A 15,384-nucleotide genomic window follows, 5' to 3' on the forward strand; every position below is an offset into this window, starting at 1 on the left:
GATGGATATTAACTAGACTTATTGTGGTGATCATTTTGCAATATATACAAATATCAAATCATTATGTTGTACACCTGAAACAAATATGTTATGTGTCAATTATATCTTAATAAAAAAACCAGTTAGTGGCTCCCCACTCAAAAAAAAGTTAGCAGCGGACTTCCCTGGTGGTGCAGTGGTTAAGAATCCACCTGCCAATGCAGGGGACATTGGTCCAGGAAGATCCCACATGCCGCGGAGCAACTAAGCACCACAACTACTGAGCCTGCTCTCTAGAGCCTGCGAGCCACAACTACCGAGCCCACGTCTGCAACTACTGAAGCCCGCATGCCTAGAGCCCGTGCTCCGCAACGAGAGAAGCCACCACAACGAGAAGCCCGCGCACCACAATCAAGAGTAGCCCCCGCTCACCACAACTAGAGAAAGCTCGTGCGCAGCAACGAAGACCCAACGCAGCCAAAAAAAAAAAAAAAAGTTAGCAGCATTTGAAATAAAATGATTCTTAAAAAAATAAATAAAATTATTCTTAATGATAGACAATAAGTGAAAGGGAAACTAGTTAGGAGGCAAACTACTGTTGAACAGAAGACATCCTTTTAGTTTTCCAAGCTGCATTCAGAGATACAGCTGAAAAGGACTGTGTGAAAATAAATTCTATGTATTATATTCTAATGTTTAAAACTGTGTAGTTTATATAATTTTAGGTACTAATATCAAACTTGGGCTCAAACTCAGGTTATTTAAGGCAATGCCAACATGGTCAGTAGGCTTTTCTCTTCTGAAGATGAGGTTTTTCTAGATTGCTTCTAAGATCTCTTCCAATCCCAAATCCCTGAGTCTGTGAACTCTACTGTATCATGCTGAGTGCTTTTTTTTCCGGATAAAATGACCTTCTCAGAACTGTTAGGGAAATCCTCCTAGCTCATTGTCCCTGACTCACTGCCACTGTAATCATGGCACCAGTTGTGGCTGTGCTTTCTTTGAAGTTCTAGAGATGAACCATGGGTGCCTTATAATTTGGAAAATCGCATGTTCTCTTTACTATAATTCTGTAAGGCCAATGTGATGGGAGACAACAGAGAGGTATTTAAACTCAGTAGCTATTAAAACCCCAAATCAGAAAGTGTTTTAGCTTGCCTACGGGGCACCTTTCTGTGACTGAGGCCTCCTGTTTTGGCTCTTGAGACAGAAGTAGAGATTCTGACCTAAGCACCAAAGTTTGTCATAAAATTCATGTTTTATTGCCCCCTCTTCGTATGATCTGTTAATAACCACAAAAAAGTTCTCATCTTTTATCCTTTTCCTGTATTCCGGCAAAAGGAGATTGGTGCAAGTATACAGGCAGAGACCCAGAGCAGCTGAGCTTTCTCCCTCCTCACTTTTTTTTTTTGGGTGGCTGAGCACCTTAGCACCTCAGAGTTTCAAGCTTATGGATTTTAAGCATGTACTTCTACATCCGAGTGTTACTCTTGTCTAGTCTTTCCAGGCCAACATTATCTTCTGGAGAGTGCATGAATCACAGTCCACGAACCCATGTATGCCAAGAGTTGACTGTTATTGCTGAGGCCGCCATTGTTTTTGTAGGCTTCTGTAGCTCTCTGCCACTTCCTGGTCATGCTGGGTTATAGAAATCTTTGGTAGAGTTGGGAATCCATGGGCCTCTAAGCCAGTCTCCCTGTAGGAACAGATGTAGCCCTTCCTTTTAGGTGTCATAGCTTCCCTCCACTAGGTCCGATTAATCTCTATTTGGGGGCTTCTCTCTTTTTACTTTTCCCAAACATTCAGCCTCTTCCCTTCAATGTTATTTATCTCAGTGGATTGAGGAGATTGAGGCTTTTTGGAAAACAAATGCCAGTTAAGTCTAGTGAAAGGTACTTCTGCTTTCTTGCTACATACGTAACTCTTTAGGTAAGGAAGTGCAGGGGGAAAACACAGGTGGGAAAAATTATAGCTCAGGCATTATTCAGCAATATTCATGCATTCTAGAGGCAATTACACTTAAAATTAAAAAAAATATTAAGATTTTATCTTATTTTTAGAGAAATTTTAGGTTCACAGCAAAATTGAGGGGAAGGTACAGAGATTTCCCATATATTTCCTGCCCTACTCCCCATGCATAGTCTCCCACATTATCAACATCCTCCACTAGAGTGATACCTTTATTACAAGTGATGCATCTACATGGACATATCATAATCATTCAAGGTCCATTGTTAACATCCGCCTTATACTTTTATTAAAAAAGAATATTTTTATAGAAGTATACTGCATTTATTGCTATGGAAAGAGTCACAACATATTGTTTTGACAGCAAGTTAAAAAACTGTTTATCAGGATGACTACAATGTTTAAATAGAAAACCTATGTGCATAATAAAATCTAAATGGATATATGCCACCGTGTTAACAGTGGATATCTTGGATATCACTGGAATCCACACATCATAAGCAAACTCTTCAGCAGCTGAATTGGTGAAGACATCTGAGATGGACTCAGGACTCACTGATATTACTTTTATTCTGTTTAATATTTTTCTGTAATTTACTGTATAAGAAACTAAGACCTGAAAGTACCGGCAATACACAGTATACAGAGGCTCATAGCTTTATTTAGCACAGCTGTAAATGACCTCTAACTCCATTTTAGACAGGGAAGCTGTGATGAAAGTGTCTTGCCATACAGCTGGATAAAGTCTCTGAAGAAAAAGAAACTGCGAAGGAACTACTGAACTGTTTGCTTTCTAATTCTAAGGGTTAAGAAGGTTAAATAGGGACTTGGAGGAAAAATTGAACTGGAAGTCAGGACTTCTTTGCAACAGTCGTTGCCAGGCAATAATTTCATAACGTGGAAAGGGGGCAGAGGTGGGAGGAAGAATAGGGAGAGACAGAGGGCAGGAAGCCTCAGGGAACCTATTAAGTCACAATGCAAGACGCTGCGCTTTAAAGTCTAGAATCAGGACGTACCGGCTTGGCTCAAGGTTAAAAAAAAAATAGCCCTACGAATCCTTTTTGTAAATATCGTCTGCCTCCGCCAGACCCCGTCTTTCCCGGGACGCCATCCCGCGGCCCCAAGAGGGACTCCAGGCCAGGGTCACGGCTGCAAGAAGCACCCCAGCACACTGAAGCGCCCCCTGAGGCGCGCCTCTGGAGCTCTGGAGCGGCAGCCCACGCCTAGTGCGCAGGCACAGAAAACTCGCCGCGGGCCTCGTGCCAAGTCCTAGAGATCACGCCCCCGCCTCGGCCCCAGGGGTCGGCGGTTTACTTTCGAACAGCGGCCCCGCGCTCTTTCTATTGGCTGATGCTACGCAGTTGAAGGTTGCCGGGAGACTGCGCCTGCGTCTTGAGGCTCTCAAGCCCCGCCTCATCTGGGAACCTGAAGGCCCTCAGGGCAGAGGAGGGAGGGCGGGAATTCGAGTAGCTTTCTGCGTCAGCCCGCAGGCTGTGGAGCTCTGTTTCTGCTGGTGGAGTTGCCTGGTTTTCCCTTCCCCACGGTGAGTTTATAAGGAGCTTCTCTTCGGTCAGACAAGGCGGCTCTTGGTCCCTCTTCTTTCCCTGTAGCGCAGGCTGGTGTACTGCATGTGTTTGGGGCTTGGTGATGGAGAGGGCTAGCTTGGGCCCCGCGTCTTGGGTCCCTCTTGTCCCAGGTGGAGAGTTTGGGGGACCTCGTTTTCCTCCCGCCAACAAGGAACTGCATTTCCGTGAGGGAGAAGGTCCTCTGTGGTGGGGAGGCGGAGAGAAGCTGGACTCCGCCGAGCTGGGCGGCCTCGCGGCGGCTCGGAAAGGAGGACGCCGAGGCGCGTTGGGAGAGAGGCCCGGGAGGATTTGTCATAAACCTTCGGGAAGGGGAAGGGCAAGGGCACTGCTGTTTCGAGACCCTTCTCTGGGAGGCGTTCTCATTGGACTTAACCGCGTAGGTGTAGTTATGCCCATTTTACAGATGTGAAACGTCAGTTCTGAGGGGCACTAGGTAAAACTGACCCAGGGTCTGTCAGCATTTAAATGGCAGAATTGAGAGATGAACAGACGTATTAATGGGTATAACCTAAATCAAGATTTATAATTTTAAGCTGGCAAAATATTTCACTCTCATGGGTGCTACTTGTCTTCCAGTTAACTTTCAGCAGTCTAAAATGACGGTGAATGTTTGCTCCGTCATCACGATTGTTGGCTAATATTTTCAAGAGCTCATAAGATACTTGACGCTATAAAAAGTGGTCCTTTGTGGCAATTTATTTGGTCACAGACTTGGGATTTTCAAGGTACAGGTGATACCTATCCTGCTGAACCACAGCTGTTGATATTTGTCGCTACTTTTAAAAAAACAGTGACGCTTAGGGAAGGTAAACGTCAAAGACAGTGAAATTACCACGATATCATTCCTTATGATATCATACTTAACATACGTTTTGAGAATATAAGTCTAGAACATTAAGATAAATTATTTTTATTTTAGAATAAAAATAAAAGAATCTGAAAAAGTTGAAGATATATATTCAATCTGCAAACCAGAAGGTCAACAAAGTGGTAAGTTCTGGGAGATTAAGTAAATACCAAAGAAATTTTCAGTAAATTTTTACTGAGCGTGTGATTTAAAATGTAAGGGGAAAGTTTTAAATCTTTTGAAAAAAGGTGTGTATGTTGGTGGTGTATATAATTCAAACCATATAGAAGGATCATAAAGTGAAAAGTAAACAACTCCCTTATCTGACCTATATCTTAAAGTTAGTCACTGTTAACTCTTGTTTACTCTTCTAGAAATCTTACAAGGATGTGTGTATCTTAATACAGACACACACATTTAACACATACAGATCTGCAAGTTGAATTTATTAAGTTATCTGGATACCTTTTTACCATATATTTTCGTATTGATCTGCATTCCATTTTAATGACGAAGTAGCTATCCTTTAAAGTAAGGTACCATACTTTATTCTGGCAAGACGAAATTTTAGTTTTGGGTGATATTAGTTGTTTGTTTTTTTTTAAAAATTATTTATTTATTTTTGGCTGCATTGGGTCTTCATTGCTGCGTGCGGGCCTTTCTCTAGTTGCGTCGAGCGGGGGCTCCTCTTCGTTGCAGTGTGTGGGCTTCTCACTGCGGTGGCTCCTCTGGTTGATGAGCACGGGCTCTAGATGGGCGGGCTTCAGTAGTTATGCCATGCAGGTTCAGTAGTTGTGGCTCGCAGGCTCTAGAGCGCAGGCTCAGTAGTTGTGGCTCACGGGCTTAGTTGCTCCACGGCATGTGGAATCTTCCTGGACCAGGGCTCGAACCCGTGTCCCCTGCATTGGCAGGCGGATTCTCAACCTCTGTGCCACCAGGGAAGTCCAGTGATGTTAGTTTTAACATTTCTTTTCAGCAAACATATTGCTGAATTTTTCCCACCAAATATATATGTATTTTTCACTTTCAAAAATATTTTAAAAAAGCAAAGAAAATCTTAACTGCTCGTATCAGTTCCTGGTTAAATTGCATTAATAGTTTCTTTTTTAGTTTGGGGAAACAGGTTGATGTCAAAATGCAGGAAAACAGTGCAAATGGGCAGAGTTAAAATCAGATCGGACCATAGAATTTTGTTTTGAAAGAGTTAGGTGATCCTTCATTATTTTTGTACATTTATATGTACAAAAGTATTTTAAAAATCTTGCCCCATATTTATAGATGGCACAAATGTAGTATTTCTAAAGTAAGTCTTGAATTGCATAAAATGTGCTTTTTATTAGGTAGGGCCACAAAGATGTGAGACCCAGCCTGGGAAGTGGCACCTCTTGAATTTTCCCAGACTTACAGCTGATTCACTCTAAGTCCTAGAGCAAGTCATCTAACTATAATGTGGCAAATTTCTCTTCAGAAGGTGTAAAATGTAATGAATGTTTTATAACCATTCATGTTTAGAGATGAAAGGCAATAATGCATTAGGGAATTAAAACTTAAAGAATAGTTTACACAGGAGAATGGGTAATGATATTTTTGGTACTGCCCAGTTCTCCATCATCTGCTGTCAGTGCTGACCATCCATAATATGCTGGTTAGACATTATGGAGTCTCCATAGGAAATCGGCCCTCTGGAGAAAGACTGCATAAAAAGTTTAGAAATTCAGTAATGTGTTTGTTTTTGACACTTAAGCACAAGAAATTTGTGAAATAATTTATACGTAGATGATTTAGCTTCAGGTTTATTTCCGAAAAGATTTCTTTTTTACGTTCATATTTCTTGGTGACTTTTTTTTTTTTTTCTTTCGGTACGTGGGCCTCTCACTGTTGTGGCCTCTCCCGTTGCGGAGCACAGGCTCCGGACGCACAGGCTCTGGACGCACAGGCTCAGCGGCCATGGCTCACGGGCCCAGCTGCTCCGCAGCACGTGGGATCTTCCCGGACCAGGGCACAAACCCGTGTCCCCTGCATTGGCAGGCGGACTCGCAACCACAGCGCCACCAGGGAAGCCCTCTTGGTGACTTTTAAAAGGGAAGCAGGAAATCTTGAAGTAAGTTATCAATTTGTACTTGGGCTTTTAGTACCCGCTGGAGGAAAATAACATTTTACATGGGTTATTTTAATTTTTTTTGTTTTTAAAAATTATATATTAATATAAATCAATTCTAAAATTAATTTTACGGGAAAGGCTGGTTAATAGGCAAGACACTTAGACATTTTAAAGTTTTTTTATTGTTTTGAAACATACATAAAATTTACCATTTCAACCATTTTTTTTTTTTTTTTGCGGTACGCGGGCCTCTCACCGTTGCGGCCTCTCACCGTTGCGGCCTCTCCCGTTGCGGCCTCTCCCGTTGCGGAGCACAGGCACCGGACGCGCAGGCCCAGTGGCCACGGCCCAAGAGCCCAGCCGCTCCGCGGTATGCGGGACCCTCCCGAATCGGGGCACGAACCTGTGTCCCCTGCATCAGTAGGCGGACTCCCAACCACTGCGCCACCGGGGAAGCCCTATTTTAACCGTTTTTAAGTGTGTAGTCAGAGGCATTAAGTACATTCCACATTGTTGTGCAACCATCACCATCTATCTTCTGAACTTTTTCACGTTTCCAAAGTGAAACTGTGCACTCATTAAATAACAACTCTCCAAAGCCCCCTGTAGCCCCTGGCTTGTTTATTTAAAAAGCCAGCTCTTGGGTTTATCAACTCTAACAATTTTCTATATTCTAATTCATGGTTTTCATCATGCATTAGAATTTTCTTCTGCTTTTCCTAGGTTCATTTTCTTTTCTCTTTTTTTTTTTAAGATAAATCCTTTTTATACTACTTCTGTTTGTTAATGAAAGTATATGGCTTCAGCTCTGCCATGTAGAACTTTTTTTTAACCCTGTAGATTTTGCTAAAGAGTATTTTTATTATTTCATATGGATAAATTACATCTTGGCTGGGTATAGAATTCTTAGGTCATATCCTTTTCCTTCCAGATCCTTGTGGATATTGATTGCCACATGTCTTTTAGCATTCCTACTGGAGGTGTTCTGGTTATCTACTGCTGTGTAACAAACGTCTGATGGTTTGGATGGCTGCATGTCCCAAGATGGCTTTTTCACTCACATGTCTGGCACCTCATTGCTTCTCCTTTTGGCCTCTCTCATCAGCAGAGTAGCCTAGACTTTTCACATAGTGAAGAGGCAGCAATCTGCTAGGCTAGCTAAGGACTATACCCAGAACTGTCATAGTGTCACTTGTACTGTATCAGATTGGTCAGAGCAGTCACATGTCCTGTCCAGATCTTTTTTTTTTAACTATTTATTTATTTATTTGGCTGCATGGGGTCTTAGTTGCGGCACGCGGGATCTTCGTCGCGGCATGTGGGCTTCTCTCTAGTTGTGGTGCAGGCTCTACAGCACATGGACTTACTTGCCCCACAGCATGTGGGATCTTAGTTCCCTGACCAGGGATCAAATCCGCCTCCTGTGCATTGGAAGGCAGATTCTTAACCACTGGACCACCAGGGAAGCCCCAAGCCCAGATCTTTTTGAGGGGAGAATAGATTTCATCTCTTGATAGGAGAATACCAGCAAAGTCACATCACAGAACAACATGTGGGAGTTAATTGTTGTGGCCATCTTTGGAAATTATAGTCTCCCAGAGAATTCTGAGACTATTATGTATTGTTTTCCTTTTTTGGGTATCTTACTTTGCTTCCTGGATGCATGTGGGATTGTCTTTATTTATTTATTTAAAATTTTAATATTTTAAATGGTATGTTAATAGTTGAAAGTAAAACAGAACTTAGGCTTATAATGAAAAACAGCAGCCTCCTGCCCTCACTCTCCCCACTCTTGATTCCTGCTTTCCAGAAGCAGTCACTTCATTTCTTTTAAATATTTCTTTTGGTATTGCTTCTTTATTCATAAATAATTTGCTTTTAATGTGACTTCTTGATTTTTCACTTTTAGGCATGTATTGACTTCTTATAAGAGAAGATTAAGATAAGTTCTTAAACTTTGTTTCCTTCCCTTATTCCCTCCTCCCAGCATAATTTTGTCAGTTTCTTAGTTTGGGCTGTTATAACAAAAATACCATAGACTAGGTGGCTTAAACAACAGTCATTTATGTTTTTGCAGTTTTGGAGGCTGGGAAGTCCAGGATCAGGATGCTGGCAAAGTTGGGTTTTGGAGAAAGCTCTCTTCCTGCTTTGCAGGTAGCCATCTTCCTACTGTGTCTTCACATGGCCAAGAGCAGAGAAAGAGAGGCAGCAAGCCCTGTATCTCTTCTTCCTATAAGGGCCTAATCTCATTCATGAGGGCTCTACTCGGATGACCTAATTACCTCCCAAAGGCTCTACCTCATTAATACCATCACATTAAGGGTTACGATTTCAACTTACGAGTTTGGGGAGACACGTTCAATCCTTAACAGTCATGCTTTTTGGTAAAATCAATATTTAATATTTAAAATACTATAACAAATAGGACAATTGAGCTATATAATGTGTTGTAGTATTTCCTCTTTTCATGATTCCCTCACTTTTCCCTAAATGTAGTTTTCTCATTACCTCTCAATATGTTCAGACACGTGAAATATTGTCAGTTCCATTTAGTTACTTAAAAGCATTCCTTCTGGATTTGTCGTCTTCCTCCAGACTGCTATTTCTCTAGGCTTGCTGCACAGTTATCCAGGACTTCATTTCATAGTTATCCTGGTGAGAATTATTGTTTTTCTTTTCTTCCTGCAGCAGCTTCTTTAGAAAGGGTGGGTGATGGGTGGTTCAGTTTTGAGACCTTTTGTGTTAAACTATCTTTAGACTATCTACAAAATTTATTTACTTTGAGTATAGAATTTTAGGTTGGAAGCCATGTTTTCCTGAGAATATTGAAGAATTGCTTCATTGTCTTCTAGTTTCCAATGTTGTTACATACACACAGCATAGCTAAATCCAAGATGTTCATACCAGAAAATATTCATAGGAAAATTTTTTTGCTCCTTTTTTCCCCCTCAGGAGTCTAGGCTGGTTATGGAAAATTTCTGATGCATAAAATTTCACACTAGTTTCTGTAAGAACTAGCCCCTAAGCATGATAGCCACCTTTATCTTCTGTTTCTCAGGCAGCAACCAGAGTTAGAAAGTTCCTGGCCTTACGTAGTTATTTTCAACCAGGCTTACTTCTGTTAGTCAGTTCTGACTTAAAAATTTGTTGCCTAAAATCAGTTTTTCAAAAATCAGCTAGAAGAGGGTAGTCTTAGATTTGATTTCTGTATCTTCAAGTTATCTACACGTTTCTGATTAAATTTTGTTAAAAATTTTATGTGCTATGGAAGTAACTTTTGAGACCAGGATATTTGCTTCTACTTTATGTAAGTTTAAGAGATGATATTTTCTTTACAATATTGTTATTGAATATCTTCATTCTAAAGAAAGTTGAGCTTTTGGGTCCTTAAATGAGTTCCCAGGGAAAATGATTTCTAACTTTTTGACAAATATAGGACTTTGGAGGGAAAGGTTGGGTTCTGTTTTAGAGTTGATTTTTGGTACTTACATTAAATAACTAATATTAAATCTAAATTGAATATATGTCCAATGCTCACATTTTATTCCTTTGCAAAGTGCTATTCTGTTTATTCCTTCATTATGAATTCTGACATCACTGAAATAAACTGAGAAATGTTTTTCTTGGGTGGTTTTTCTATTTCAGAGCTCTCTGTAGGTAAAGGGTAGTCATAAAGGCTTCCCAACATGTAGGCACTTAAATTTATCTGCAGTGAATGTCGTCTTCTGTTGTCCAGTTATTTTTGTTTCCTGGAATGCCTCACAGTTCAGGCTTATTAGTCTCTCACATCTTGGCTCATTACGGTTCTTAATATTGTCAGTCTGAATGGAGTATTTTCTATTTTCTGATGGACTCTTGATAAAAGCTTTTCCTAAGCAGAGATTTTGCTATTTAAAGAAAAAAAAAAACCCCCCAAAACTAAGGTCTGGCATTTTATTAACATTGGTCTCTTAAGGGGCAGTGTTTATTCAACCAACATTGAGTGAATGCCTACTGTGTGTCAACTTCTGTGCTTAGATACAATTCCTGCCCTTATTGCAGGCTTTATATTCTAATGTATTGAAAAATGTTACAAAATTCTTTACTTTTTTGACTGCGCTATGCAGCTTGTGGGATATTAGTTCCCTGACCAGGCATCGAACCCAGGCCCCGGTAGTGAAAGTGCTGAGTCCTAACCACTGGACCTGCAGGAATTCCGACAAAATTCTTTTAAATAAACTCCATCTAAGTGCTCACTATGAAGTAGAAGTGCAGTGTTCAGTGAGATTAGGGGACCTAATCTGGGGGAGGAGGTGGGACTCAGCTTGAGACTTGAAGAATGAATGAGTTGGGTTTTGCAATTGGTGAAGATGAGGTGCATGAGCTGTAAAAAAAAGTCTGAAGAGGTTTTTGTTTCTTAAAAGTACAATTAGGTATTTGTAGATACTTCTAACAGTTTTTATAGAGGAGGACTTGGTAAGCTTTAGATTTTGCATGAATGGCACGTGGAAGGCTTGTTGGAAATATCAGTAATAGCTTGCCAAGACGTCAAGTTACTTGTGTCAGAGAGGGTCTCTGAACTGTTGCTGGATTTCTTTCATGAAGGAAAGATGACTAATGATGTTCTTTACCACTAATGCTCTAGTGGTCCGTAATTCATAATTACCACAATCAACACTTCATCTTTCAAACTTTTTTATCGCAAGAACTAATTCAGAAATATTACTTCCTTCCAAATCTTAAAATTAACATTACTTGATACTATTACACTGTGCTGATTCAGGGCTTTAAGCATACACGCTAATACTCCAAAACTCAAGAAGCTTGAAATTTATAGAACAGTTAGAAATTTAATAACTTACTTTAGAAACTATGGTTGAGCCAACTGAGAGTGTGAATTGAATAATGTAATTTTGTTAAGAACTTTTTATTTCATAGAAATATTTAGTCTTACCTATTCATGATTTGTGTATAGTTTTGATTTTAGCATCTTAGAATGTAAAAAGTTGCACAGACTAGTTATAATCATTAAATAGACTTCAGCAGAACACCCCAAAGTAAATAAGCTCTTAAAGGTGATCAATTATTCAGTGTTAGGAATTGCATTATATAGAAAGCTAATTTTAAAAATCTTACTCTTTTAAATGACAAGTACAGTATATTAACAATTTGGAGGTTAACACCTAAAACTTTACATAATATGTGCATGTGTCTTTGTTATATGTAGAATTAAAATACTTTTTTCTCTTGACAGGAAATGCACAATTTTGAGGATGAGTTAACATGTCCTATTTGTTACAGTATTTTTGAAGATCCTCGTGTTCTACCATGCTCTCATACATTTTGTAGAAATTGCTTGGAAAATGTTCTACAGGCATCTGGTAACTTTTATATATGGAGACCTTTACGCATTCCACTCAAGTGCCCTAACTGCAGAAGTATTATTGAAGTTGCTCCAACTGGTATTGAGTCTTTACCTGTTAATTTTGCGTTAAGGGCTATTATTGAAAAGTACCAGCAAGAAGACCATCCAGATATTGTCACCTGCCCTGAACATTACAGGCAGCCGTTAAATGTTTACTGTCTCCTGGATAAAAAATTAGTTTGTGGTCATTGCCTTACCATAGGTCAACATCATGGTCATCCTATAGATGACCTTCAAAGTGCCTATATGAAAGAAAAGGACACGCCTGAAAAACTGCTTGAACAGTTAACTGACACACACTGGACAGATCTTACCTGTCTCATTGAAAAGCTGGAAGAACAAAAATCTCTTTCAGAGAAAATGGTCCAAGGTGATAAGGAAGTTGTTCTCCAGTATTTTAAGGAGCTTAGTGATACATTAGAACAAAAAAAAAATTTTTTCCTAACTGCTCTTTGTGATGTTGGCAATCTGATTAATCTAGAATATACTCCACAAATTGAAAGAATGAAAGAAATAAGAGAGCAGCAGCGTGAATTAGTGACACTGACAACATCTTTACAAGAAGAGCCTCCACTTAAATTTCTTGAAAAAGTTGATGATGTCCGACAACGTGTGCAGGTCTTGAAACAAAGACCACTCCCTGAGGTCCAGCCTGTTGAAATTTATCCTCAAGTAAGCCAAGTACTGAAAGAAGAATGGAGCAGAACAGAAATTGGACAGATTAAGAAACTTCTCATTCCTGAAATGAAAATTTCTTCAAAAAGGATGCCATGTTCCTGGCCTGATAAGGAGGAAAAAGAAGTTGACTTTTTAAAGATTCTAAACATTGTTATAGTTACACTAATTTCAGTGATGCTGACGCTGATCCTCTTTTTTAACCAACACATAATGACCTTTTTAAATGAAATCACCTCAATATGTTTTTCTGAAGCCTCTCTATCTGTTTACCAAAGTTTATATAAGAATGTGCATGATTTAAAGAATACACTGTGTCACACTTTATATTTACTGAAGGAATTCATGTGGAAAATAATTTGTTGAAAATTCAAATCTGAATTGTTTAAGTAGGCTTATTCTATACAGCAGAGACTAATCACCATTGCTAAATGGAGCAATAGGGGTAGCATGGATAAATAAAATAGCAAGCTAAAGTTTATTAGAGTTGCAACAAATATAATCCCTTTCATGCTTCTGTTGAATAGAAAATGTGTCATCAAAAGTTAGAAATGAGACAATGTCTCTCGTTTTCTGAAAACCAGAACAAAATCTAGTAATTACTTGATTTTGAGTATTATCCCATTTCTATTGGTTTGAGAGGTTGACTTAATATCACTGTGATATTTAAATATTCTTGTACCAATATTATCTTTTAGCATTATATACTGCAGTGGTTGGCTCTGCAGTTCTTTGTGTATACGAAGCTTTTAATTAAAAGATGGCAAAATCCCGAAAGGTATAAGCTTGACACTTTTGAATGGACAAATGATGGTGAGAAGAGGTTTTAAATTCAAGTAGCAAAGTCTCATAGTGAGAGTGGATTGCTTACATTAAAGATGTGTTTGATCAAATGTACATGATCCACACACAATGTGTTTTAGGTAGATTTAAGAGCTCTAAAATGTTTGTATCAGCATTCACTCCTAATAAAACTATTGCTTTGGGAACGCTAAAGTGCCATTAGGGACCAAACAGTAACATTCCCTAGTACTCATTATTCTATGGTTTGTGTAAATTTATTTTAGGATTGTATTTAACTTTTGTGTAGTCTTAGTCGTGTCAGTCAAATCAGTTCTTGGCTAAAAACTCTAAAACATGTTACTAGAATGGAATATTATTGATATATCCCACCCTCATCATATTTGAATGGCATCATGTTAACTGTTAGGTCTAAAATTTTCTGTTGAACTTTCTCTTATGCTAATGCCAAAGTACCAATAATTTGATCTTATTTTCTTGAATTGTGTCATAAAGGGAGGCTACTTAGTCATTAAGTCAAATCCCTTTGATTTAGTTTCCTTTTTATTAACAGGGGCTGAACTGTGGTGCTTGTGGTAGGGCTCTTAGCCCTTTTGTCCTTGTAACCGTAAGTACAAGCTCACTCACTTTCCAGAAATTCCAAATTGGCTCTTGGATCACATATTTAGGAGCCTTACTTAATTCACACATTTTCCGGGTCAGATTAGGTCCTATAGCTGTGACTGTACTCAGGGCACTAGTTCTAAAATACTCCTTAGTGTCTTATCTACTGAGAACAAGTCTGAACACTAAGATGGCTGGCTGTATTGTCAATTTATGATCAGAATCAGAATATCAGAATCAGAATAGCACGACTAACTATTGTGTGGGCAAAGAACATCTGGAGGTGGAGGAGGTATATATTCAGCTTACCAACTAACTTTAGACTGAAGTTGCATCGACTTGATTAAAGTAATAGTTACAACACAAAAATGCCACATACTTTTTGGAATATGTATAAATATTAGCACTGAAATGTTAGGTATTATGTGTCAAAATTGTAATCTCATATTTCTCGTGTGTATTAATCCTCACTTTTGTAGATTAGGAAACAGACACAAAAGTAAATTGCCCAAGGCCATGTATCTAGTATATGAGACTCCATGTATTTTCAGAGTTCATCTGTCGTGCTACCTTTTTAAAGGATTTAAGCCAAGATTTTCAAATCTAATATATGTCTATGAATCACAGCTAAAAACTGAAGCATTTTAAGTTTGACCTTAATATTTTTTGTAACTTGCCAGTTTTTAGTAGAACTTTACTGTTGGATAAATTTTATGTAGTGTGCATGAATATAGTCAAATATACAAGTAACTGAGTCTTATACATGCTCTTCTTTTTGTATTTTTATCAGGAGGATGAGACTGTAAAATTTAAAGTATGTAATCCTGAAATATTTCTAAGTTTATGTATAACAAAAGTATATATTTTAATAAACTCATTTTGATATAAGCACTGAGTGGCTTAATAGGGCAGTCAAACTCGGGAGTGGTTGCTTTGGAATTTTCATATGGACTTACGGGCACTATCTACTTTAACTCTTTAAAAGTTAGTACTGGGCGCTTCCCTTGGTGGTGCAGTGGTTAAGAATCCGCCTGCCAACGCAGGGGACACAGGTTCGAGCCCTGGTCTGGGAAGATCCCACATGCCGTGGAGCAACTAAGCCCGTGCGCCACAACTACTGAGCCTGCGCTCTAGATCCAGTGTGCCACAATTACTGCCCACGTGCCTAGAGCCCGTACTCCGCAACAAGCCACCGCAATGAGAAGCCTGCACACCACAACAAAGAGTAGCCCCTGCTCTCAGCAACGAGAGAAAACCCACGTGCAGCAGTGAAGACCCAATGCAGCCCCAAATTAAATAAATGGATAAAATAAGTACTAAGCTTTACTACTCCATTGGTTATTAAAATATAATATAAAAATATTAAATTCCATTCACCTCTGTTCTCACCAATGAAAAAGCCCTTGATTATGTTGATACT

At 39.2% G+C, this 15,384-nt stretch overlaps 1 protein-coding gene across 3 annotated transcripts; it reads left to right on the top strand.

Moving 5' to 3' along the window:
- The first annotated feature begins 3,371 nt into the window (after positions 1-3,371).
- On the top strand, positions 3,372-14,852 carry TRIM59 (tripartite motif containing 59). 3 transcript variants are annotated; one of them, XM_024754976.1, is made up of 3 exons: positions 3,372-3,490; positions 4,453-4,523; positions 11,715-14,852. In XM_024754976.1, the coding sequence occupies exon 3, from the start codon at positions 11,718-11,720 to the stop codon at positions 12,924-12,926; it is 1,209 nt and encodes a 402-aa protein (XP_024610744.1). In that variant the 5' UTR covers positions 3,372-3,490; positions 4,453-4,523; positions 11,715-11,717; the 3' UTR covers positions 12,927-14,852. The 3 variants fall into 3 exon arrangements, with proteins under 3 accessions (XP_024610744.1, XP_024610746.1, XP_024610745.1); XM_024754978.1 differs by lacking the exon at positions 4,453-4,523 and having other exon boundaries at positions 3,422-3,490; XM_024754977.1 differs by lacking the exons at positions 3,372-3,490; positions 4,453-4,523 and adding an exon at positions 6,354-6,481.
- Positions 14,853-15,384: the final 532 nt, after the last annotated feature.

The sequence above is a fragment of the Neophocaena asiaeorientalis genome, unplaced genomic scaffold (assembly GCF_003031525.2).
Source record: "Neophocaena asiaeorientalis asiaeorientalis breed wild unplaced genomic scaffold, Neophocaena_asiaeorientalis_V1.1 scaffold61, whole genome shotgun sequence".
In the NCBI taxonomy this organism is placed as follows: domain Eukaryota; kingdom Metazoa; phylum Chordata; class Mammalia; order Artiodactyla; family Phocoenidae; genus Neophocaena; species Neophocaena asiaeorientalis.

Bases quoted from the DNA above. Each gene is read 5' to 3' on its own strand.
- TRIM59 (XM_024754976.1), top strand. From the start codon at position 11,718: ATGCACAATTTTGAGGATGAGTTAACATGTCCTATTTGTTACAGTATT.